Source organism: Trematosphaeria pertusa (genome assembly GCF_010094035.1).
Source record: "Trematosphaeria pertusa strain CBS 122368 unplaced genomic scaffold BU26scaffold_3, whole genome shotgun sequence".
In the NCBI taxonomy this organism is placed as follows: Eukaryota; Fungi; Ascomycota; class Dothideomycetes; order Pleosporales; family Trematosphaeriaceae; genus Trematosphaeria; species Trematosphaeria pertusa.
In genome coordinates this window covers 2,201,114-2,224,747 of record NW_022987214.1, presented here as the reverse complement: position 1 = coordinate 2,224,747, position 23,634 = coordinate 2,201,114, and the positions used below count along the sequence as shown (strand labels likewise).

General features: G+C 51.3%; 11 protein-coding genes across 11 annotated transcripts; 5 read left to right on the top strand and 6 right to left on the bottom strand.

Moving 5' to 3' along the window:
• Positions 1 to 22: 22 nt before the first annotated feature.
• BU26DRAFT_588611 (uncharacterized protein) lies at positions 23 to 564 on the bottom strand (the record flags this gene model as incomplete). Its single annotated transcript, XM_033834717.1, has 1 exon — positions 23 to 564. A coding segment is annotated over one exon (486 nt), but the record flags the coding sequence as incomplete, so codon positions are not given.
• Positions 565 to 1,314: 750 nt separating this feature from the next.
• BU26DRAFT_538315 (OPT superfamily oligopeptide transporter) lies at positions 1,315 to 3,709 on the bottom strand (the record flags this gene model as incomplete). Its single annotated transcript, XM_033831450.1, has 5 exons — positions 2,995 to 3,709; positions 2,851 to 2,945; positions 2,069 to 2,792; positions 1,554 to 2,009; positions 1,315 to 1,502 (listed from the first exon to the last, which is right to left on the bottom strand). The coding sequence occupies exons 1-5, from the start codon at positions 3,587 to 3,589 to the stop codon at positions 1,315 to 1,317; spliced, it is 2,058 nt and encodes a 685-aa protein (XP_033688572.1). The 5' UTR covers positions 3,590 to 3,709.
• A 261-nt stretch (positions 3,710 to 3,970) lies between these two features.
• On the top strand, positions 3,971 to 5,706 carry BU26DRAFT_548009 (uncharacterized protein). Its single transcript, XM_033831911.1, has 6 exons — positions 3,971 to 4,297; positions 4,361 to 4,479; positions 4,546 to 5,155; positions 5,207 to 5,336; positions 5,389 to 5,445; positions 5,496 to 5,706. Exons 1-6 carry the CDS (start codon positions 4,213 to 4,215, stop codon positions 5,566 to 5,568), a joined length of 1,074 nt encoding a protein of 357 aa, XP_033688571.1. The 5' UTR covers positions 3,971 to 4,212; the 3' UTR covers positions 5,569 to 5,706.
• An 855-nt stretch (positions 5,707 to 6,561) lies between these two features.
• Positions 6,562 to 11,125, bottom strand: BU26DRAFT_386212 (uncharacterized protein; the record flags this gene model as incomplete). The annotated part of the gene is made up of 7 exons (XM_033822639.1): positions 6,562 to 8,321; positions 8,400 to 8,567; positions 8,624 to 9,046; positions 9,125 to 9,443; positions 9,641 to 9,644; positions 10,439 to 10,497; positions 11,051 to 11,125. Coding segments are annotated over 7 exons (2,808 nt in total), but the record flags the coding sequence as incomplete, so codon positions are not given.
• A 1,548-nt stretch (positions 11,126 to 12,673) lies between these two features.
• Positions 12,674 to 13,819, bottom strand: BU26DRAFT_381178 (uncharacterized protein; the record flags this gene model as incomplete). Its single annotated transcript, XM_033822578.1, has 1 exon — positions 12,674 to 13,819. A coding segment is annotated over one exon (1,146 nt), but the record flags the coding sequence as incomplete, so codon positions are not given.
• Positions 13,820 to 14,711: 892 nt separating this feature from the next.
• BU26DRAFT_560858 (uncharacterized protein) lies at positions 14,712 to 15,294 on the bottom strand (the record flags this gene model as incomplete). Its single annotated transcript, XM_033832844.1, has 2 exons — positions 14,712 to 15,160; positions 15,222 to 15,294. The coding sequence occupies 2 exons, from the start codon at positions 15,292 to 15,294 to the stop codon at positions 14,712 to 14,714; spliced, it is 522 nt and encodes a 173-aa protein (XP_033688568.1).
• Positions 15,295 to 15,565: 271 nt separating this feature from the next.
• Positions 15,566 to 17,342, top strand: BU26DRAFT_419333 (putative major facilitator superfamily transporter; the record flags this gene model as incomplete). The annotated part of the gene is made up of 6 exons (XM_033823293.1): positions 15,566 to 15,923; positions 15,993 to 16,077; positions 16,133 to 16,614; positions 16,667 to 16,851; positions 16,897 to 16,977; positions 17,046 to 17,342. 6 exons carry the CDS (start codon positions 15,566 to 15,568, stop codon positions 17,340 to 17,342), a joined length of 1,488 nt encoding a protein of 495 aa, XP_033688567.1.
• On the top strand, positions 17,336 to 18,062 carry BU26DRAFT_515897 (uncharacterized protein). Its single transcript, XM_033828200.1, has 4 exons — positions 17,336 to 17,529; positions 17,583 to 17,650; positions 17,702 to 17,830; positions 17,889 to 18,062. The coding sequence occupies exons 1-2, from the start codon at positions 17,396 to 17,398 to the stop codon at positions 17,605 to 17,607; spliced, it is 159 nt and encodes a 52-aa protein (XP_033688566.1). The 5' UTR covers positions 17,336 to 17,395; the 3' UTR covers positions 17,608 to 17,650; positions 17,702 to 17,830; positions 17,889 to 18,062.
• A 562-nt stretch (positions 18,063 to 18,624) lies between these two features.
• BU26DRAFT_477877 (uncharacterized protein) lies at positions 18,625 to 20,101 on the top strand (the record flags this gene model as incomplete). The annotated part of the gene is made up of 4 exons (XM_033825622.1): positions 18,625 to 19,163; positions 19,214 to 19,485; positions 19,542 to 19,975; positions 20,006 to 20,101. The coding sequence occupies exons 1-4, from the start codon at positions 18,712 to 18,714 to the stop codon at positions 20,099 to 20,101; spliced, it is 1,254 nt and encodes a 417-aa protein (XP_033688565.1). The 5' UTR covers positions 18,625 to 18,711.
• Positions 20,102 to 20,351: 250 nt separating this feature from the next.
• BU26DRAFT_515895 (ATP synthase subunit 4 mitochondrial precursor) lies at positions 20,352 to 21,387 on the bottom strand. The gene is made up of 4 exons (XM_033828199.1): positions 21,348 to 21,387; positions 20,826 to 21,286; positions 20,536 to 20,758; positions 20,352 to 20,488 (listed from the first exon to the last, which is right to left on the bottom strand). Exons 1-4 carry the CDS (start codon positions 21,376 to 21,378, stop codon positions 20,466 to 20,468), a joined length of 738 nt encoding a protein of 245 aa, XP_033688564.1. The 5' UTR covers positions 21,379 to 21,387; the 3' UTR covers positions 20,352 to 20,465.
• Positions 21,388 to 21,528: 141 nt separating this feature from the next.
• On the top strand, positions 21,529 to 23,521 carry BU26DRAFT_538311 (CBF-domain-containing protein). The gene is made up of 3 exons (XM_033831449.1): positions 21,529 to 22,198; positions 22,245 to 23,124; positions 23,175 to 23,521. The coding sequence occupies exons 1-3, from the start codon at positions 21,570 to 21,572 to the stop codon at positions 23,313 to 23,315; spliced, it is 1,650 nt and encodes a 549-aa protein (XP_033688563.1). The 5' UTR covers positions 21,529 to 21,569; the 3' UTR covers positions 23,316 to 23,521.
• The last annotated feature ends 113 nt before the right edge of the window (positions 23,522 to 23,634 follow it).

The following is a 23,634-nucleotide window of genomic DNA, read 5'->3' as shown; positions in this document are numbered from 1 at the left end:
GAATCTCCTGGCTGTTGGTAGAACCGTCATTGTTTTCGATAAGGGAGCTGGCTTCTCGAGCAGCTTGACGGACATGTTTCAGATAGCATTCATCGCCAGCGGCGCAGATGCCCTCGTTTGCGTAACCTGGACATTCAAAGACGTGAAGTTTCCTGCAGCGGTCGCCGTCCTGGCAGAATCCGAATCATCCAAATGCGTCACAGACCAGCGCCTCGGGGACGACATGTGCATGAACAAACTTGCACGGGGTTTTGGTGCGTCGCTCTTGAAGGAAATAAACACAGTGAGGTGTGTTTTCCGGGTAGACTGATGAGAGAGTCGACAGAAGGAAAGCTCGGCGCACTTATTCTTGAAGAGTAACCCTTTGCAAAGGGCTAGCTTTTTGGTATTGTGAACGTTTAGGCAGCCTGGGTCAATGCATGTACCTGTGGATGTGTTAGAAATCATAAGGGGGCCAGGAAGGGAATGTGGATCCAAGGGTCCGTTGTAGGTACCCGAGGCGGTGAAAGCCGGGCAGGGCGTCTTGGAGTTGAGGATGAGCTCCTGAATCTGGCCACCGAGCTGGGGTTTGTCCTGGTGAAATCATTGTTAATTGGGGTCAAGGGGACGAATGCCAAAAAACCTTTCGGTTTAGTGAGACTCTACCGGAAGCGAGCTGTGGCCCAAGAGCCTTCCACGAGTGGCTTTTGGTTTCGAGTATGGGTGAAATCTTCCGGGACCAGGACGGTATGGACGCGTGTCTCCACGGGAAGCATTGTTTCTTATTGGGCCACCACTGCTATACCCGTAAGTACCGGGTTTGGAAAGCGGATTCGAGGGGTCCGGGTTTTGTTAGTATATCCACCACGAGCTGGATCGGTCTTCCCGGATTGCTCGTCCTTCTCACGCTGGGCAGCGAACTCATGGCCGATCCGATTGCCCGCATGGTACGTTAGCAAATAATCTCATATTCTCTTCAGAAATAGCGTACTGTTCAACTCTGCATGGGCTCTAAATCGTTCGGCCGGGGACCACAAGGTACCTACCTAGGTAGTAGAAGGGAAGCAGGAGATGAGGATAGAGAAAACCCAAAGGAGGCCATACGGAAAAGCGGGCATTAGCTAGATGTTACGCGCCTTATTAGAAATCTGCCAGCACGCTGCTTGAACATGGCGGAGTCAAGTCGATTACGAGTGATAGTCCTAGTAGCGAAGGGGCCTTAGATGAGACTTGAGCGTGGAATTAGATCGCTAGAAACACTTCGCATCAATGCGTAAATTCGAATCATATTCGAGCTAAGGCGACCGGAAGCAGGAGTAGGCCTCTAATAAAAGGTCATAGATGGCGCAGGCCCAACGACTGGAAGCCAAGTGTCACAAAACTAGCTAGCCCTTCGCCGAGAATTAAACCACTGGCTATTATGATGATGGTGGATGGCATTCTATCTTTAACTTTGGTCCAATACCAGAATAGGACCCCACCCAGTACCCGGGCGAGAGTAAAGTTGGGAGCGTTGTACATGCCTGGAGTGTGTAAGCTAGCTGCCTAGTGTAAAGGACGAAGTGATGCTCTACCCATCGCAAACGCAACCCCGCTTGGAAGGCATTGCCGAATCCGCTCATTGACGATCCATAATCTCAGGATAGAGGTCAGAACAAAAGCCGCGCCTAGACCCACCCCGAACTGAGGGACCCGATCAGGCAAGGTTCCACCATTGAATAACCTGGCTGCGTATATCCATATGAATGCTGTCGGCACCTCGAACAGATCGCCTGGGATCTTGTAGTTGGCCGAATAAAGCAGGTATGCAACAGTTGATGTAACCGCACCAACGACAGACCCAATTGTCATACCAATGAACTGAGCGTATGGATTCGCATTCAAGAGGTAGCCCGTCTCGAGGTCGTGCATGATCTCTCCTGCTTGCTGCGCGCCAGCTTCTGCAACGGCGCCGGCTATGAGGTTCAATAGAACCGGGCTACTAGCAGTATGGAACGGAATCAGTGCGAAAAGGTACTGTGCAACCTTTCCTAAGTAATTGAAATCTATTAGCGTAATAGAGGCTGAGGTTGGGGGATCGTTGGCATACCGATCCCGGAGACAGGGTTGACATCAGTTTCGCCGAGTGCTTTCATGGCTAGGATGCTCAAAATTATCGATACCAAGGTTGCTGTTAGAATAGACACCTTTGAAGGAAGACCGTCGAACGCGTATTCAGTTGTGAGGATAGATAACGCAATTGCTGCGATCAACCCTATAACAATGGTTCGTGTTCGAAGGCGAAACCGCTGTCTCACTGGAACTTGGAGACTTCCATCATCATTCGTCGATAGTCTTGGGGCAGGACCAAATGGCGAATGGAATCCGTCTGAAGAACCACTGCCAGAGTCCATGAGCGGGGCGTAATTGGGCTCGATCTCGTGTGCACCTTGCAGCGGGTGCATGAACACCCCCAAACCCCATTTGGACAAATGGTAATGTTTGACGGCCGGCTGAACGATGAACCATATAAAAGAAACCCCTGTGTCCGCTAACAACACGGCAAGGCTGATCCAAGTAATCCAGCCCCGGGAACCGGTTTCCCAATCCCGTACCTTGCCTGGCGCCCACCCCGTGGATGCGGCCGAAGGTGATAGTATTCCCCGCCCGACGGGGCATCCAAATAGCATATGAAGTGTAATAGTAGGGCCCATGATGATGCCTTGGCCAATATAGGCTGGAGATATGTTTATAGTCCATAGCCATTGGTTCGCAGCAATCGTACCGAAGATCGGTACGTTCCGTAGTATTGGGACAAAGTAGCTTAACAAAGTCTGCAGAATGGTAAGTGATTGGGAAAACGAGCCTACGAACTGAAGTGTGTAGAGATACAAAGATGCCAGAAAAGGCGAGTGATAACAGAAGACCGCGGATGTCCTTGTTCGTGGATAGATCCTTTCCATTGAGCGGTGTGGTCTCGATTGCGTCTTCGCTGCTGGTCGAGATCATCCGCCTCGTCATTGGTTTTCTGTCTACCATGTAAGACATCAATGAGAGAAGCTGTAGCTGTGCCGGTCAGATAAGGAAGCTGTTGCTTCACAATGAAGTGGACTCGAAATAACATAGCGAACAGCGGACCAAAGAAACATATCCCGAGCGACCAAGTCAGGAATTTCAGCCCGTTCAATTGCAAGGGTCCACGTTCTTGCGGTTCGGTGAGAAACTGTATGGAAGGGATGACGCTGATGAAACCAGCTGCAATCGGTATTGAGGCGGCTGCGCTAGCAACGGTCTGGATCAAAACGTTTTCTTCTGGGCTGAATGGGAAAGACAGTTGCTTTGTGAAAGTCTTGTGGGCGCCGAATCCTAGTAACGCGGCTTGCATTGTCGTCGCCATGGACCACCCGGTTTGCAACCCGAAATACATGCTGGAAGTGCAGAGCGGGATCCCAAGAACAATACCACAGAGAAGCCCGCGCAAAGTGAGGCTCTGAGGAAGAGATTTGTAATGTCGAGTGGCAGGTGAAGTCCGTATGATCTGATCCAGATTCTCCGCTTCATGACGCGTTGTCGACCTCGCATCGGGACGAGGCATGCTGGCTCTGAGTGTTGGTGATGCGGAAATCGACATATCGGTGGCTAAAAGAGAACGACTGTTAATCGACGCGTCCCAGAAGCTGCATTGTAGAAGACAGCGAATAGTAGCTGTGAATACAAGACAGCGAAAGGGAGCGTGCAGGAGAGATAATTGCTAAAGTAACGAAGTAGAGAATAACATTGTAAATTATATGAGAGCTAAAAGCTCTAGGTATATATACTAGGCTAGCGCAATTACGTAATTAACACGTAATCCTTAACAGTAAATAATACAGCTCTAGTCCTCTTGCCAGGTGCCGTATGGCGGCTTCCGCGAATAATGAGGCGACCAGGGGGATGCTTAGTCACTAGCGCCGTAAATAATGGGAACGTTATCTATCGAATGCTCAAACTACCTTAGCTACATGCATCCTCACGGCTTTGTGTCCAACGACCCGCTCCTTACATAATGCAGTTTCATATTTGAAGAACAAAGGCAAAAAGAGGGAGGTTTTTCATCACTTCGCGTGGTTTTCCTTCATCTGCCCTGCAGGAAAGAATTTGTGGAATAATTGCATAGCTCTCAGAGCCAGGTCAATTCAATGAGTTCAAGCCAAGCCCAACTCACCCTCCGATAGACGGCTATCGCCTTAAAGCCACCGAGCTACGGCTGCAATCATGTCCAACCTCTTCGAAATTGCGCCGGACATAAAGCCTGAATCCATCGCGTCCGAAATCGAAGTCGATGAAGCTGTTCTTCAACGTAAGTTTCTTGCCATACAGTGACCTGTCTAGCTACGACTAGAGCCTTGCCTGACTGAAACAGAATTGCCGCAAGGCTGCAAAGTCGTGGGCACGAAGGGGCATGGGGCGAGCCTTTGGACGCGGTTCGCCCGCATTGACGTCCAGCTCGCCGACGGGACGGCGAAGTCATACTTTTTGACGGTGAGATTTTCACCGTGTTTGCGACATCTAAAACGTCATCTGCTAAAATATTTATTTCTCCTGTAGGTAGCTACCGGCCCCAATGGCTTGAGCATGATGAGGGGCGAACACGAGTCCTCCAGAGCCATTAACATGGTCATATCCGATTTCGCACCGGGCCCCGTAGGCTGGGGTACCTTCACCTCCGATCCGGACCTTCACTTCTTCTTGCAGGACTTTCACGAGATGGACCAAGAAGTTCCTGATATGGAGCGCTTTACACTCAAACTCTCCGCGATGCATCTCAAGAGCGCAGAGCTACATATGGACATGAAAGCCGAACACGAGCAGTCTCCCACGCCACGGTTCGGCTTTCATGTCACAACACATAACGGCAGTTTGGCACAGGACAATAGGTGGACAGATACGTGGGAAGCTTTCTTCGTACAAGGCTTGAGACGGATGCTTGAGCTGGAGGAAGAGGCACAAGGAGAACAGCCGAAAGAGATGAAGGACTTGATTGGGCCTCTTTTCCAAAAGGTCATCCCACGACTGCTGCGACCGATGGAGACTGGTGGTAGGCATATCAAGCCATGCCTTATCCACGGCGATATGTGGCAGGGAAATACTTCCACCGACGTTGTGACGAATGAGCCCATCGTTTTCGATGCATGTTGCTTTTGGGGTCATAATGAATGTATGACTCTTCCGCACGTTCCGCGTTAGGCATGCTTTAACTTCTTCACAGACGACCTGAGAACCATGCGAGCAAGAACTCGATACAAATTCGGGCGGGCTTGGCAGAGTGCCTATCTCAGGCATTATCCCGCTGCCTCCCCGGCGGAAGACTTTGATTCTCGAAACGCTTTGTACATTTTGTAAGACATCCTTTGAAAACCCAACAGACTGAAGTACCTAATAGAAGACAAGGCGATCTGAACTCCATGACTCCGCGTTGTTCCCAGGGGATCCCAAGTTTCGAAAGCTGTAAGTCTGCGAACATTGCGTTCGAGTCCGGTGCTGAAAGAGGTCCCCAGGTTCATTGACGAGGCCAAACGGCTGTTTCCAGATGGATACGAAGGCTGGCTGAAGACCAATCCCGGCCATTAAGCACGCCATGACACGTTCGTCTGAACCGGGAAGTTGTTTTCTGCCTCAGAAAGTTATCGACTGTACCCGTCCAATCCTTTCGCGCACAGCTGCTCGGTGGGAAAGGCCTCTTTTTATCACAGCAATTTCATCTCTTCGGACCATAACCAAATCCTCCTTTGTGTTCAGTCGAAGTAGCAACCGACTGCTAGTGTTGATCCACTCGTCGGGGATAAACATGTGCCTGGTGAGACTGTAAGACCCAACCGTAGCTGTCGAACACACCCAAAGATCTTTTGTGAGAAAGACAAGCCTTGACCCCAAGCATCCGATAACATGCTCGCTCGATGATGTAATAGTCTTGCACTTATTGAGTGTGAAACCTTCTCCATCTTCTGAACGAGGACTCTCGTCATCAACAAGAGAGAGGTCGACGGACTTGATGCATCCATCTACCAGCTTGAGGATCAAAAGTTTCTTGTCCGCGGTGCTCATCACCTCCTGAACCATGGGCACTTCTGGTCGCTCATTACTTTCCCAGCTGGCAGTGATCTCAAGGCTCGACCAATCATGTATCTGAAGCGACATGGAATCTATGGCGATCAGTCGAGTGGGGTCGCACGGGTGGTTGATCCACCTCTTGGATGACCTCATATCTGCCGAGACCACCATCTTCTTCGTAGGAAGATGATACGCTAGGATATTCTCGGTGGTTACCACGAGCAAATTTAGCCCCCCATCACTGAAGAGAATCTGCTTGATGGGGCAATCAATACGCTCATTGAGGATGTGCTCATCGGCTTCCCAAAGATCACCATGCTGAAACAGATGCTTTACGAAGAATGTGTTGGACCCATCCACGCTGGCTACTAGGTTGCAAGTCGAGTTCCAAGCGATATCCGAAATCCAATGTCTAGAGTCGTGATGGTAGAGATCCCGTAATCTCCGACCCTTGATCGTGTCGTAGAGTGCTATCGTGCCGTCGTCCATACCACAAATAACGAAATCACGGTCCATGAGGTCGCCCGAAGAGTTGTACTTGAGGACCTTTACCGCTTCCTCGTGTTGGAAAATGTGCAGCTCTTGGAAAGTCTGATGATCGTAAAGATACACGGCTCCGTTCTGCAGGCCAACAGCAAAGCTGAAGTCCCCGCAAGCTATTGCCGTAGCGGCTTTCCCATGATAGGATATACCACAGAGACGGACATCCCATATATTGTTAGAGAGCCCAACAACATATATGCCTCGTGAATCCCTATAGCTAGCAATCGCACTGTCGCCGGGGGCTAGTGGGGGTATCAAGCCATAGATGGCGGACGGGCAGCGCACAAGATGCTTTCCAAACTTTGCCACGAGACGGACAAGGTCTACGGACCATTTTTGGATGTGCTGGGATTTCTGGTCTAGGGATGGTTTATGCTTAGCTCGAGCCTGCAAATATCCATTGAGGTCCTGCGAGGCTTGGACAAGCGCATCCAATCTTCCAGTATGTGCGACGTGTTCAATCCAGCTGAGGCCATTGGTTGACAGGAAGTGATATATCTCGTCAATGAGGGAGTCATCGTCTGAAGGGCTCCTCCGAACATGTGCACTAAAGAAAGTGAACGCGTACGGCGCAAATGGGGATTGGTCGATTGTGCGAGAGATCCGTGAGCTATTGTCCGCTGATGCGCCTTTGGTTCTGACTGGACGTATCCGGGAGCTTCTTAGAAAAAGCAGACAGGTACGGGCGATGCGACGATGAGCATCAGCCGCTGTTATCGTCATTTCGGGCGGATGATCAGCCTTTAACAGGAAGTCCCTTGCCGTTTGGTGCACAAGTTGAACTGTGCTTCCTCTTTTTGACTTGTCAATGTCGACCAAGTTGCCGCAAGAGGATCGGATTCCCTGTTCGAACATAGTCACGTCAAGATCCAACTTGAGCGCATTTGTCAGTTCGGCCACCGTCAATGGACGTACAGCGCAAACTACCCAATCTAGAATAGCTTTTGATATGCGCTTTCCGTCTGGGTGATCCTGCTCGGATAACCTTTCCAGTGTTCTGGAATACAGATCGTCCATTCCTGGTGGTACTTCTTCTAAGATCCGAGTAACAGCTTCGGTCGTGACGCCATAGGCATCCAGCTCACTCAGAACTAAATCGACCCACAGGAAACAGCCGTCTGACTTTTTCAATATTTTCTCGACGACATCTTGCCGGGCTTCGTCGCTTTGACGTCTCAGCGCATGTGACTTGGGGCCATGCTCCACATAACGTCTGATACTGGGCAGGGTATCTTCGGCAGATATCTGATCTTCGTAAAGGTAACGGTCCAACAGCGACAGTTTGTCTTTGAGCTGTGGAGACTGGCGGCTGGTGATTAAAACACGCAGCGCGATTGACGACTCCAATTTTATCAGCATGGGCAAAAGAGAGTTGTAGTTGTAACATTCGTCCAAAGCATCGATGACCCAGTATTGAGGCTGATCAAACCGACAACGGAGAAGGAACACCTTGCGCCATATGAGTTTCTCGTTATCTTTGTCGAAAGTCGTACCCTCGTTCCGCATATCGAGGAGCCTTTGCCGAACGACAGGACTGAGGAGGGCCATCTGATAAGCGATGGAACGAAGGAGCATGCTGGCAGTCGATTTAGTACGGTCGCCTCCAGAGAAGAAGTAGTAGCTGCAGTCAAGGTTGAGGTTCTCCAGGTGGTCTATCACTTGGCTTGTAAGGACTGACTTTCCGGCGCCAGGCTTTGCATGGAGCCATATGACCTTAAAGGAGGCGGAGTCTCGCGAATTCGAGCCTGGAGATGTGCCGCGTAGAGAGCCCCCGGGGCTTGAAGTGGGCGAAGCGCTTCGGAGGGGACCGTCTCGCCATTCTCGAAATGATTCTTTGGATGTGTACCATGAGCATGAACCAGCCAGACAAAGCTCTTCGAAATCCACCATATCGTCTTCAGGCTTGTCCTGTATACCGAGGAAGTCTCTCAATGCGCTGAGTTGTTCGACGTGGACAGGGTGCTCCTGTATAGAGACTGAGAGACGTTAGCAGAGTGAGAATATCAAGGGCCAGAGTCTCACCTTCTTTGACAATCGACGACGGTTCGACTAAGAGAATTCCGTAGGGTTATGAAATCTGGATCACTCGGCTTCTGAAATTTGCACACTCCTCTATGATCTTTGTGAAGGGGCGCTCTCTTCTCATTGTCGTACCCTAAGGTTGCCGAGTGGTGGCTAACAATGATCTGAGATGACCCCACCCATGTATGCCTAGTTTCGTAGAACGAGTAGAGGAGCAAGTGCTGTGAGTGCTTGGGGAAGTCGTGGTTGATGGCCTGGATAGCCTGTGACGTCGGCCGCAAGTCTTTGACAAATGGCTTATCACCGTGGAAGGGCGACAGGGCCACTAAAGTATCCAGGAGCTTAGCCATATCGGAGCCTTGGTGGGGCGTAGCGAGGAAGTACATGCTGTGGATGCGCGTCGCAAGGTCGTTGTAATTGGGATTCACCCGGGCTTCGATATATGCCTGGAGGGCTTTAGTATAAGTACGGGTACGTATGTACCGAAGTATGTGAGAATACAACATCGAACCCACCTTCTTGGCTACGAGACCTCCCATACTGTGCGCTATGAGGACGATCTTGGTATCTTTGGCTTTGCGAATGGTCGGAGAGTTGTGAATGGCGCCGAGTAAGGATTCGGCAATATCGCAAATATTCAGAATGCTCCCTCTCATGTCGTGCCAAGTAGATTTGTATCCAAAGGCGTGGATTCGGACATTTTGGAAGGCTATGTCCTTTGAAAGCCATTCTTTCGGCCAAAAGTGTTCAAGGCGGGAACTGTAGCTCCACGTCTTTCTCGAGCCTCCGCCCAGTCCATGGATGAAAATGATTGATTGATTGATTGATTTCTCTCGTTTTAAGTCACCAACCTATAGAGGTTATGCTGACTACGCCTACGCACAAAAGGGCTCAAAAGACGCCAAAATTAAGAGAAGGGAACAGGGTATCACAGAACCACGGGCAGGTGGCATAAGTCGACAGAAAAGAACGGTTCGGGCGCGGATGACGAGGGCGTAGCCCACCACGGCGCTACGAACCATAGCACGAAGCTGCTAACGAAAAAGGAGCCCTAGAAAGCTCCTCAACAACGACGATAGTTATTAAAAAGGGCGCAAACAACACTAGCAAAAGGGCAGTAAGGGTAGACAGCTATAAACGCTGCGCGCGAGGCCTACAGGTATAAAACAGAGTCTCTTGCCTGCGCTTCTAGTCTACCACATCTTGCACAATATTTAATTAAGCAGCTTACACTACACACGAACGATAGCACCTCTAATTCTTCTCTCCGTTAAAGGACTAGCGAACTCTTTCTATTAGACAACACAGAACTCCTAGGCGAGCTTACGAGGTATAGACGTAGCTATATTTAATAAGCTCTACAATAGGAGGCGAAGGGGAGCTAGCAAGAATTACAAGCCTAGCTCTATTAAGCACGACACTACAAGGGCATTACAGTTCCTTAAGTAGCACCTTAAGATCCTAGAGAAGCGAGCTAGTATAGATACCCCTCCGTTCTAAAGCATCAACTAACGTAAAGCAGAGAAGAGAAACACTCTAAGCGACACTAACTACATCCTTAAACAGAAAGAGTTTGTTAAAGGTCTGCTTTAGAAAACGCAGAAGGACAAGAGCTACAACACTAAGGAGAAGAAGGCTATTGAGGGCATCAGCGAGTGGAAAGAGGACTGGATCCAAGACCTCTTGGATCTGGAGAGGAGGTAGAGCAACAACGGCAGACAACTTAGGTAGCAATACACTGTCAACTCATGCCTATACACCATGTGCAAAGTCTCTATATGTAAGACACTACGGATCTGCGTCGAAGATCTGGATGAAAATGAACTCTAGCAACGGTTCCGATGGACAGTGAATTGTATTCAAGCCGAGCGGCCCGAAAGCGTCCTCTCCATCGAACTGGGGGCGCTGCTTACCATGTAGCCCCGCGAGAGCTTGCTCGAGAGTAGAGAAGTCGAACTTCTTTTTGCGACGTCGGCCGAACTGCGCACGCGTCAGCTACCCAGGGATCGTCGCGACTTCGTTCCTTGAGGTTACACGAACAGGAAAATTCATGGTCTCTCCAATCCAATGAAGACAGGATAAGAGTGTCGTGAATAGGCCAGTGAAGCTGAAGTGACCTAAGAGCTAGGAAGGGTTTCGCGTGAGCCGCCTAAGACAGGGGCCGCCTAAGACAGGGTCAGCCTCGCCTGAGACCGCAGATCGCGTGTCGTGTCAGCCTGAGCCTGCAGCGCAACCACAATTCGTTTGCTAATACACTCTGTGCGCCCCACGCCTACAGTTTGTTATCACATCATACCTCACAGGGTAGATTCACTCATCTACGCCTCCCCATCCACGGAAACATTGTTTGTCGTATCTACGAAGATGCTAGTCGATCTTGCTTTTCTTTCCGACATTCCTCTTTATGAAGTTGAGAAGCCGTATAGTTTATTCATACCTGTGCCACCAGGAACGAAGACAACGAACTGTGAGTCGATGATACACTTCGGAATCCGGTTGGAAGATGCTCGAGGCCGAGAGCATAACTTCGATTTGGACACTTCTGGATTCAAGTTCATTCACGGATTTCAACATGTTCGCACTCGCTCCGATGCTCCTCGTCCCCCAGAGCCAGCGGAAGTGGAAGCGTACACTGAAAGAGTCATTTCTTTCCTAAGGAAAGAGCTGCACGCAGATTGTGTGATCTTTTTCGACTGGAGGGTAAGTCGTAACTACCTAATCTCGAGACGTGTGACGTAGCTAAGTGCACATGCGTGAGACAGATTCGTCAGGAGGGCGCCGGCTACACCAGCATCGACCCAAAAGACTTTCGCTTTACACCCATCGGCCCAGCAAACGTTGCACATTCGGGTCGGAAGCCCCTGCCTAGTAAATGAACCCGAGGCTAATACAGAGACTAGATTATTCGCGAGATGGTGGGCTAGCTAGGGTAAAGAGGCAGCTGTTGCCATCGGAGTTGACGAAGTATAATTCCGATGAGTGGAGAATCCGAATCGTCAAGTCAGTTCACTTCAGAAATCGGATGTGAGGAATGCTCTCTAATGAAAAGTTAGCACATGGCAGCCCCTTGTACCGAAAATCGAGCGAGCGCCTCTCTGCTTATGCGATGTTCGAAGCGTCCGAAAGCAGGATTTGGTAGCAGTTGACAAAGTGCATCATGACCACTGGGAAGAGGGGTATCAGCTGAAGTACCATTCAAATCTATTGGATGAATTGCAGAGTATTGAGACATGAGTTGATTGATTGAGAATACGAGAAATATGGCTATATATATACATGACCAGGTCACGTGAAGTAGTAACCATATCCGGCAACAAAATCAAAAGTGGTTTTGGTTATCGGAACAACAAGATGACGAAATGATTCTCTTCATAACATGGGACTCTGAAGACACGGAAGCAGTCGGTATGTCCAAGAAGGCAGGCAGCCGCCACGCATGACTGAACACTGACGAAGTACAGCATGTCCGCCTCATACTTCATTTGAGAATCCAAACGCATCGGCGGACGCATTGTGCAGGACAAGCCTTGAGACGCGTTCCATCGTCATCACGAGGAAATAGGCAGAGTCGTTGCGAATTCACACGCCGCACTTAGATTTAACATTGAAATATACATCGACAACAAGCCCCCAGTTTCGGACGGCCGGTGAACGAACTCGCTCATCGTTTCCATGAGCGTCTCCAAAAGAACTTCTACGCTCGGAGTGCAATCGACAGCAACATGATTAATGCAAATAAAATCTGCGGCGGTCAGTAAATAGACGTGGATCAAGGAATAGAGCAGCACTGCCTCACCCCTGAGGAAAGAAAACACAGGGCATTGGGCGGAGCGCCTGAGTCGCTGACGGTGTTCATCAGATACGCATTCCACGGACCCCCAATGAGCTCCGCCGAAGTGTTGCATACGGCCATCATCGCAAACATTCGCGCATAAAGGTGTGGCTCGGTCGAGTACGTCATGTAGCCCTGCAATGCAGGCTCCAGGGCCTCGCCAAGCCCAATCCCGAAGATTGCTGTTGGATATTTAGTGGTATGATCAACAAAGAAGACGTGTGTGGTCGAACCTGCCAAGAAGCCTCGATCGTCGCTTGACCTCCAGGCCGCAAAGAAAGAAGACGTCAAGATCAAGAGTGATGTTCGGACTGCTAAGAGCTCTACCCGGTCACTGCGAAATCCGTGACTAGCACCGATGGAGACCGCAACAGGAAGCACGATCAAGGTAACAAAAACGGCGCCCATAGCGTTTGTGACCGTCAACCATGTAGTCATCCTGAGGCTCCAGTGGAATTTTTCTGATACGTATTGAAACATAAACGTTTCACTCTTAAAGCCAATACGCTTGAGAAGAAATGCTGAAAAACAAAATCGCAGGCTTTTTGATCGAAGGAGGAGACGGATTTCTGATAGGCCATTTTGTATGAGCCGCAGGATTTGGCGAAAGGCTGTGTTGGACGGCCCAGCTCTGGAACCTGCCGATGAGACCATGTGTGCATCATTTCCTGAAATGACATTCGACGTCTCGTTTGCTGTGCATTGGTCTCTAGGGCTAGAGAGGTTATGGTTGTGTCTTTCCGTCGACGATCGGCGATCGGGCACCCACATGGAGAGAAAGGCGCTGCTAGATACCAAAAGGGAGGCGATGCAGAAGGGCGCCCAAAGGCTCCTTCCCATGAGTCCTGCAGTGATACGAGGTACTGATAGCTTTCCGATGTGGAGTATAGCGCCGAGAAAGGACATGTACCTTGTCCAACAATCCTGGCTCGAAGTTTCTGCTATGATCGTCTGTATCATAGACTCGAAAACTCGTTGACCGCCTCCGATAAGGAGAAAACCACTCGATACCAAGACTGTCTCTGTCGGGAAGATGTGGCTGAATTTGCAGACCAGTACGATCCACATCAGCTGGAGAATGTACCCGAGTGAAGGTAACCACAATACGAGTCTTCGTCCACGTGAGTTTGAAAGTGAGCCGTAAGGAAGTGCGCCAACCAGACCAGGAAGTGCATCGAGCGCCGCCTTCCAGCCTACAATGGTTGCAAGGCGCGCTTGAACTTGCGGCACTTTACACATTGTTTCGTCGATGCTATCGAAGGCCAGTGCCTCTTCCATACGGTAGAATCTTTCGCATATCGTAGATTCGAACAACCGGATCTGGGGCACTTCCAAGACCTGTGTTGAGAAGTTGATCGTCGCAAAGAGAACAAATGCAAGTACCGTTGGGCGGGGCGTCGCTGCAATTGTGGAGGTAAATCGTCGAATAGGACCTTGGAACTTGACGGCCTGCTCATGGATACGGCCTTGCAGCAACGGCCTGGTCTCTGATGGTTCTGGCATGGGGTCGTGTGAGTCGTTTTGGATCATCCTAGTGTGGTAGTGTTTCGTTCTGGCCTTAGTATTTCAATCGGGCGGCCATCGCGTCGGCTTTCCTTTCGAGTTTTGTGGTGTTGATAGGAGGTTGAGTTATGAGAAGCCCCGCTTCACTCCGGAAGGACAGAATCGCCAGTCCACGGATGACTAAGAGTATTATCACACAGGGACTTCGCGTTGAGATTGGAGGCTAAGTTATTTTGTGCTTCTCAACCTCTTTTAGGCGGCAGGCACACCGTAACATGTCGAACATGGGTGATTTATGTCTCGGTTTCCAGAGGCCTCGAATTCTGACGGCACTCAAGAGCAACGGTGGCAACTCGATACCAGGCTCTCACGGTGTGGAATTCTCCGGATAGAACGACGTGCGCAACATCTACCCTGGAGGCCTTCGCGGGTGCGTACAATAGGCCAGCTAATCTTACTTGTACGGCGAGCCCTTGGATCCGGAGAATTCCAAGGTTCCCTACCGCAACAGCCAGTCACGTCTAATATGCAATGGTATGCGAAGGAGATGAGTCCACAGAGTGATCAGCGCCACTACGCTCGCAACATTGATGTATTTATCGTTGAGTGATGCGTCATTACGTCCTCATATCTCTCTCCTACTTTGGCGGGACATGGAGAGCCCTTCTAAAAGAGCACGGCTCTAACACTATATAATCACATCGGGTAAAGGAAGTTGGATCGTGCAACCATCTCTATCGTCGATGTGAAGGGCGCCTCCCCGCTACTGACCGCTTCCCGGCTCCACGAGACACACTAAGGTGCCACTCCAACCCAAAAGCGCGGCCTGGAGGGCGATCGATGCGGTCAAAAGTTTGACCGTTGTCTGCTTGTGCTCACATTCGCACCCGTTAAGGTGATGCGACTCTCCTGGCTCCTCGTCGTGTTTGCTGTCACAGCTTTGACCTTGACGGCCAAAGCGTTCGAAATCCGCCCAAAGGTAGACCGTTTTCCCGGTACCATTCATAAGTGTTGCGACCAATCCTTCCTCTCCCAGCTTTTTGACACCGTCGAACTTCAACTTCTGAAGTTGCTCCGCAATGGCGTTGCGACACCACTGTGCGCAGGGTGGCTTTGGTGACTGCTGGTCGTCCTGGGACAACGGATCGAATGGGAGTGGATTCGTTTGGGGGCTCTCAATGATCTTGTTCAACTCGTTTGCAAACTCAACATCTTTAAGTCAGTGAGTGTGAATTTTTGATCTGTTTGCGGACGGCCGCGAGTTTACACTTACTCTTCTGCTCGTGCTCGTTACCCAATAGCTCCCGAAGCTCACGGGAGAAGGCTCGATGAGAATCTGGTTGCATCGTGCTAGTTCTCAGGTAGTATAGGAAGGAATCTAAGAAAAGTGTTGACTCTGAGGCTGGGTGGACGAAGGTTCACTTTAAATCGTTCCAGCGAGCCTTTTGCCCTTCACTTATAGTGGTTTGTTCAACGCGGCAGCGCACAGTGCACCAGCCAATCATTCGCGCTGCTGACGTTTGTGCTTCTGCAAGCGGCCTGATTCCTCAACAGCATTCTGCAAAGCAAACTTTCTGCGCTTCTCAAAACGGATGTGATTGTAAACAACTAGCAGCGATGAACAGGACTCGCTATTCAGTCTTTACGAAATGGCAAAAGCGATGGGTTGTCTTCCTCGTCGCCGTAGCCGGATGGTTCTCTACCCTCAGCAGCTTTATATTTTTCCCAGCCATTCCCACGCTTGCAAGGGTACTGCACACATCCGTGGGGAGAATCAATCTGACAGTTACATCCTACCTACTCGTTGCCGCCGTGGCTCCCACCTTCATTGGCCATTTCGCCGATAGATCAGGACGACGGCCCGTCTACCTAATTTGTTTGACTGTCTATCTGATATCCAATATTAGCCTCGCATGCCAAACATCATTCGCAGCGCTGTTCACACTTCGGATGCTTCAGTCTGCAGGAATATCAGGTACGATATGTGATACTACGCTTTAATCCTCTGTCGCCCATCTGCGATGACTCCTGCTAAGGACCACAGGGACCTTTTCCATCACATACGGCGTGGTTGCTGATCTGGCTACTCCTGCCGAAAGAGGGACCTTTGTCGGAATTGTCGCGTTTGGGTATGTATCTCTAAACACTCAGCCCTTTGCTCGGCACTTACAGCTTATGTCTCAGCACCAATACCGCCCCGAGCGTTGGGCCTGTACTAGGCGCAGCTATGAATGCCAGGGCCGGATGGCGATGGATCTTCTGGATCCTGGCTCTGCTGTCCGGTCTCTGTTTGGCAGCCATTAGCCTAAGTCTCCCAGAAACGGCGCGGTCAGTCGTCGGAAACGGTAGTGTTCCAGCACATGGCATTCATAAAGTGTTCATATCGAAGATGGCTGGACATCCCGTTGCTGAGGAGACAGCCGAGTTGCCTCCTAGCCTATCGAGACGATGGAAATTCCCCAACCCGTTGGCATGTCTCAAGATGCTGCTTCGCAAAGATTCGGCGATTGTCCTTGTGGCTCTGGGCATTCAATATATGACGTACACCTGTCTCCAGGCATCACTCTCCACAGTCTTCATGGATATATATGGATTCAACCAACTCCAAGCCGGGCTTATTTACCTTCCTTACGGTATCGGCTGCGCTACCATGGCGTTTTGTGCAGGTTTGACACCAAGGCCCTCGTGGGATACACTTTCTGACGATTAACCATGTAGGGAAAATACTAGATCGTGATTATCGCATCACCGCACAATCTCGGGGACTCAGTGTGGACAAAAGAGTGGGAGAGGAACTATTGAACTTCCCCATCGAAGAGGCACGATTGAGAAGCTTCTTCCTTCCTATGTTAATTGCTGTCAGCAGCATTATCGGATATGGGTGGGCTTTGCGTTTCCACGCGGTTGGTAGCTCGAACCTATCTTAGAGGGCGTTATAGCGCTAACAGTGGGCCTTTCCACTTCAGCATTTTGCTATTCCGTTGGCACTTCAACTCTTCATCGGTTGCTCAATCCAGTCGTGCAACACGGTACGACCCATCCCGTGATCGACCCTCGGGCCGGTACAAATATTTAGCATGGCTAATATATTGAGCAGATTTTGAACACGCTTTTGATGGATTTGGACCAGGAGAATGCTTCTGCGGCCCAGGCGTGTTGTAACTTTGTGCGATGCTTCTTAGCTGCGGGCGCACTTGCCGGTCTTCAGCCCCTGATTGACAAAGTGGGTGATGGGTTCACGTTCACCTTTATCGGCGCGTTGACGGCGCTATGTGCTCCTCTGCTCATGTTGGAGCGACGCAAAGGCTGGAACTGGAGACAACATCAAAGAACCTCACGCCAATCCACTGTTCCCCTAAGATCGGTAGGAGAAACTCTTATGCGGAGATGCTAGGGATAAGACAAGCCTCCTGGGAGCTAATATATACCCGACCTGGCCATCTACGAATGATGTCGGTTCTGCGTATGTTTGGGAGGTTCGAAGTCCGTTATGTCTATTTGAAAGCCATGCCGGAGTACGACATTCGGGATGGAGTCCTTCGTTCGATCAAACCATGCGCCGAAGCTCCGGGTGAAATTGCCTGCCTTGGAAATCAGGTCTCCATCTCCATGCTCTCCAAGACTTGAGACGCACTTGGAGCGACGTTCCCCTTGGCTAATGCCTGGATGTTCTGGAAGGGCAAGTCGGTATTCAGGGCGTGTCTACCCACTACATCAACATAGCACAAGCAGATATCGACGAATCGAACATACCGAACGAACTGCACCAACCTTCCAAGCCGTTGCGAGCACTTATAGCAGGCCGGAATGTAAGGCTAGTCCATCGTGCTCCGTAGGACCGAAGTCGACGTCTCAAAAGAACATAGACGGCCTCGCAGACTCCTAAAAATTCCATCAGCACGCACGAGGTGATTTGTTAAATGGGGCAACAGGTGTTCACCTTTCGCCAAGGCTGGTGTAACCCACCCCCATGATCCGTCCAGAAACGAGCTGGGCATCTGACCTCCAAGCTACCAAGACCATCCAAGCACATGGCCAAGCCCACATCCACACCGTTTCGTTCCGTCTCAGCCCTCCACCACCTCAGCTAAACACCGCCCATTATTCCCAGAAAAAAGTTGTGGCTTGCCCGTTAAGGTTGTGGTATTCGCTGGGCTTCGCTCCATGTCGCCGTTTTCGTATAGGAACCGAACGGCTGGTAAGGCAAACCGCCCGTGTAACCACACCTCAGCGACTCAGCCGCGAGAAGGCGACCGTCATCCTGGGAACCTGACAGTCCCTGATCCTACACTCTGTTTCCCCCTCATAGGAATTGCAGAGGTAGACTACGCGCTTTCATTCGATGCGCGTCAGGGTTCATGGACCTAGCTAGTAGCGAAAGCTTCATTCATTCATACAGCCGCAAACGGCCCTCCAAGCCCCCACCACATGCTGGGCAGCGCAAACATGAAAGGACGCAGCGATCGTTACCGTCTATTCTCAGCCCCAACAAGCCATTGCCTTCTTCAAGAGTGGCTGAAGGGCTGAAGGAAAGAAGGAAAGGCAGCTTCCGTCCTTCCTTTGCTGAAACTGCCTTCTCACATGCTCTCTCGATCGACTCACAGGGGGCGTATGTATAAGGCATGCCCTCATCCGTACCTGAACGCTTCTGAGACATTCCTCATGACGCATTACCTCTCCCAGCCATATCATATCTCCACATAGTCCCCACATTCCTGTCTCCATCTTCCAACGTAACACCACGTATTCGCTTGCTCGCTACCATGTCCGTAACGCTCATCCCCTCGCAACTCAGCAGCCCCGACGGCGCGCCGGTGCCGTATACAGGGAACACGTGGATGCTGTGCTGGGCCGACTTACTGCTGTTCTTCAAGTGCGCGTGGTCTATCCCCGGGATCCTGCATCCGTGGGACCAATGGCTATGCGGGGATCTCGACGAACTGTATCCGTTTTCTTTCCTTAACGTGGTCGCGCTCGTGCTGCACGGGTTCTTGATCCTTTGGGAGGCGCTCTTCTTGGTTAGCCTTCCGCTTCTCGTGGTGCTACCGATATGGACGGCCTTGGCGTATGTCGCCGTCGTTATGGCGGTGGTGTGGGTGGTGTGTTTGATATTGAACGGGACGCAGGATGTGTTGGAGAGCAGGGTGAATTTGGGCGCGGATGCGAAGAAGCACCCGGAGGAGTGCTGGATTTATCTGAATGGCGTGTCGATCGGGTAGGCGTCCCTCTTTGCGCAAGTCCGCAGCGCGTGCTAAATCAATGCAGACACCACTGGCTCCAAACCAATCTCGATCGCCTCGCTTTGACGTTCCGGCGACCCATCACTGGTGTCCATAACCGCACGCTGGGCATTATCTTCGACCTCATCCAATGCATCATCGAGCGCAATTTCTGCTACGCGACTGCCGATATCCGGAGATCGTATTCTACGATCAAGGCTTCGCTTCTCAAAGAGGAGAACAAAAAGGTTATCCTGATTCTGCACAGCCAAGGGGGGATCGAAGGAGGATTGATCTTGGATTGGTTGCTGAGTGAACGTCAGCGCTCCCATGCTCTTCATACATATCTGGCGGCACGCTTACCAAGAAAACAGTACCTCACGACACCATCCACAAGCTCGAAATATACACCTTCGGCTCAGCCGCAAACCACTTCAACAACCCGCCGCGCCGCTCGACGGGGGCTAGCAGCAGTGAAAACGCGGTGCGCCACATCGAGCACTACGCCGACGCCGGAGAATTCGTAGCACGCTGGGGCGTCCTCACGTTCGCGCGGATGAGGAATAGATACATGGGCCGCGTGTTCATCCGACCTGGTACAGGGCACCTCCTAAACCAACACTACCTAAACACCATGTTTCCGCTCGGTGAAGACAAGCGCGTGCTCGAACACAATGACTTCATGGACATGGAGGTATCCTTTACCAGCGATGGTGCCGAGGAGAAGGCTCGGGAGGGCTTTCTCGACACATTGCTGAACAACGGGAATGGGTCGCATGGCGCGGTTGTGGAGGATAGGCAGAACGGTGTCAAGCCCATTGGAATGACGCGAATGGAGGAAATGTTAGCGAAGAAGCTGGCAGGAAAGAAACCTAGTGTGAAGGACTTCTCTAGGTTGTGGTGCTATCGTAACGGACGCTCCCCGAAAGATTGAAGGGCGTGGCCAGACTGTGTTGTCCTGTTCTAGGTGGAGGAGAGCATGTAGGAGGAATACCCCATAAGTTCGAGGTTCCGCGAGCAGCTTTATCCGCACCGGCAGTATGAGTGAAGCCTGTGTATTGTTAGGAGCAAAGAGGAAGCGAGTGCTCCGTTGCGGGCCTGGCAATCCGCTTGACTTTGAGTGGGAGACTCGCAGTCTGGAAAGCTGGAATGATAGCGCACATGTAATGAAGATCATTGACCGAACGAAATGAAATTGACTCTGAGGGTACTCTATCGGACCGGATTGACTATTGCACAGATTTATGTAACATGGGGCGGATCCTAATTGACTGGATAAGGAAACGTTTTCTGGTCGCTTATGCCTTTTGCGAAACGATCCCTGGACGTTGTCAGTATCGAGAGTATCATCATAGGGTAGCCACCTACTCTCGACGTCCGCGACGCTCTGGTCGAGAATCTGCTTGAGGACCCTCGGGTTCTCGAGCTCCTTCTCAATCTTGGCAATGACGGACTCAGCGAGCTCGCGCTGCTGCCTCTGCTTCACCTGCCCCTCATATCGCACCCACGACTCAAGAACGGATTTCGCCTCAGCAGCAATGGCGGTCTTCTGCTCGAGCTCAAAGGCCTTCGCCTCGAGCTGGGCGGTTTCCTAAGCATCGTCAGTCGCGGTCGGCCCAGCGGAGATGTGGTCCATCTCTCGGGACGGCATATCGCACCTTTGACACCTCGAACAGGGTCTTGGTGACATCAATGACACCCCCAAGCTCCTGGACGCTGCTGATGCGTTCCTTCACAGCTTGGGTGTGATCCGCCCGAGCAGCGTTTAGGATGCCCGAAATCTTGTTAATTTGCTGCTGCGCATAGCTGGACCAGGCGGGGCCGGCGTAGTGAGCGACGGCCCAGAAAATGGTCAGCAAGCTGAGGGCGACGATGGATTCCTCGTTGACGACGTAGAGCTCGTTGCTGATAGCCGCTACGCTCAAGCCCGCACCGGCGGAGAGCACGGCGGCCTTGGTGATGGGGCTGTTTCCGGGCACGGGTATCGCGTCCAGCAGCGACTGGGCCTTCTTCTTGGGGTCTTCCTGCGGCACATTGGAGTTGTAGCGGGCCGGCGTGATCTGGGCCGTGATGGCTGGGAAGGTTCGGAGAGGGAGCGTTGGGCGGAGACGGGCGGCGCCTGTCGTGGGTGAGCAAGCGGGTCAATGGCATCAGCAGTTCATCAATGGGCTTGCACTTACCGACCGCGCTCCGTGCGAGACGAGAGGCCATTGCTGCAGATGAGAGTGGAGAGGTTTGGGGTGCCGTAGAGGTGTTGGAGCTCTTCGGGTGCAGAATCGACGCGGTCTTGGCGGCTTAGTAACCAAAATTCGGCCCGCCGAACATTTTCTGGCGCTCGTTGAACATCTCGACCGCGACAGCAACACATTCGGCAAACCACCTTTTACCGGTCCGAAATCGAGATGTCGGGTACCAAGGCTGCTGCCGTGGCTGGCGTCAAGAGGAAAAGGGAATCTGGAAAAGCAGACCGCCGCGAATCGAAATCGAAGACCCGCCGAAAGTCCTCTAGCGAAGAAGGCGACGGCGACCTCCAGGCCGAGATATTGCGCCTCGAATCGCAGATCCTTGAGTCGCGCCGACACTACAACAACATTGCGACCCTGCTCCAGCTAGGGAAAAGTCAGACTGCTGATACCGAGACCTCAATCCTCGCCGCCGTCGCACTATGTCGGATCTTCACCAGACTACTCTCGACCGGGGACATGGTGAAAAGCAAGGGCATGGCTGAGTCGGAAGCGGTTATTGTGTCGTGGCTGAAGGAGAGATACCGGGAATATATCAGAATGCTTTTGGAGCATTTCCTGCCCAGCGAGCAGCCACCGAAGCAGTCCGTGGCATTGACGCTCCTAATGCGTCTTGTCAAGGAGGAGTCCAAAGAGCAAAAAGACTTCAACATTTACAAGAGTCCGCTTCCACGGATAGTGGACACTGTGCTGCATCTACCGGGGGACGATCCGACACGGGACGAGTTTGTGGAGAAATACTTCAAGAAGTTCGATGATATCCGCATCTCCACATTTCAATCCATCAAGTAAGCACCTCCGACAGCTTGATATGTAGCATGCTAACATTGGAAGAACCATTCTCCAACCAGGCCAAGAAGACTCAGCGAAGCGTCTTGTAGCATCTAATAGCCTATCACTGCTCCTCGCTTTGGACATCGTTCCCTCCTCGAAAGAGGACATCCAGAACCTCTACACAGAAGCTCAAGGGAAGAGTCCAGTGCCCTCTTTGAGCGCGTACAAGTCCCGGGCACAAGAAGCTTGGCTAGCAACGCTGCGGTCCGGCATCACGAAAGAGCAGCGAAAGTCTGTTCTCGCCGTCTTCTCGCATCAGATAGCCCCGTGGTTCCCGCAGCCCGAGATGCTCATGGACTTTCTTACCGACTCCTACGACGTTGGCGGAGCCACATCTCTCCTGGCACTTTCCGGGTTGTACTATCTAATTTCCAAGAAGAACCTCGACTATCCCTCTTTCTACCAGAAGCTTTACTCCCTGCTGGATGAGGGCTTACTGTATTCCAAACATAGGTCACGTTTCTTCCGGTTGCTAGATACCTTCATGTCTTCGACACATTTGCCGGCGGCCCTTGTTGCGAGTTTCATCAAGCGTCTCTCGAGGTTAGCCCTGTACGCGCCACCGGCAGGCATTGTTGTGGTCGTACCTTGGATATACAACATGTTCAAGCGCCACCCTGCATGCACATTCATGATGCACCGCGAAACACGGGATCCAGAGCTGAAGAAAGAGATAGAAGCAGAAGGCATGGACGATCCCTTTGACATGGACGAGAAGGATCCGCTGCTCACAAACGCTATTGAGAGCAGTGTGTGGGAGCTTGAGTCGCTGCAGTCGCACTACCACCCGAACGTCGCAACACTAGCCAAGATCATTTCTGAGCAATTCACCAAACGATCATACAACCTGGAGGACTTCCTGGACCACTCTTATAGCGCGGTATGTGCCTTCTTTATTCATTGGAGGGCAAAGACTAACGATGTTTGCAGCTCCTTGAGGTGGAACTTGGAAGAGACTTGAAGAAGGATCCAGAGGTGGAGTTTGAGATTCCGAAGCGGATATTGACTACTGATGAAGGAGGCTTGAATGTTCTGGGGCAGCTGTTGACCCAGGTGATGGAGTCGAGATAAGAATACGGAATGATACAAACTTCTACTTCTATGCTCAGCTAAGTATACGTTCTATTGTACGCACCTACGAAGGCCTCTAGGGTAGCAGTTACGCACGTCGTATATCTGGAGAATCGACGAAGAGGTCCCCTCTGGAAAATCCTTCGAAGGCCACCAGGATGCTTGTTACGCACGTTGCATATCTAGAGAATCGACAACAATACCACCTCTGGAAAAGGATTCCCGTTAAGATCTCGTTAGCTATCCTTATACCGAGCTGCCATAGTACACTCCTTCGACGGCCTCCAGGATAGTGGTTATGCACGTCTTCAACAATGAA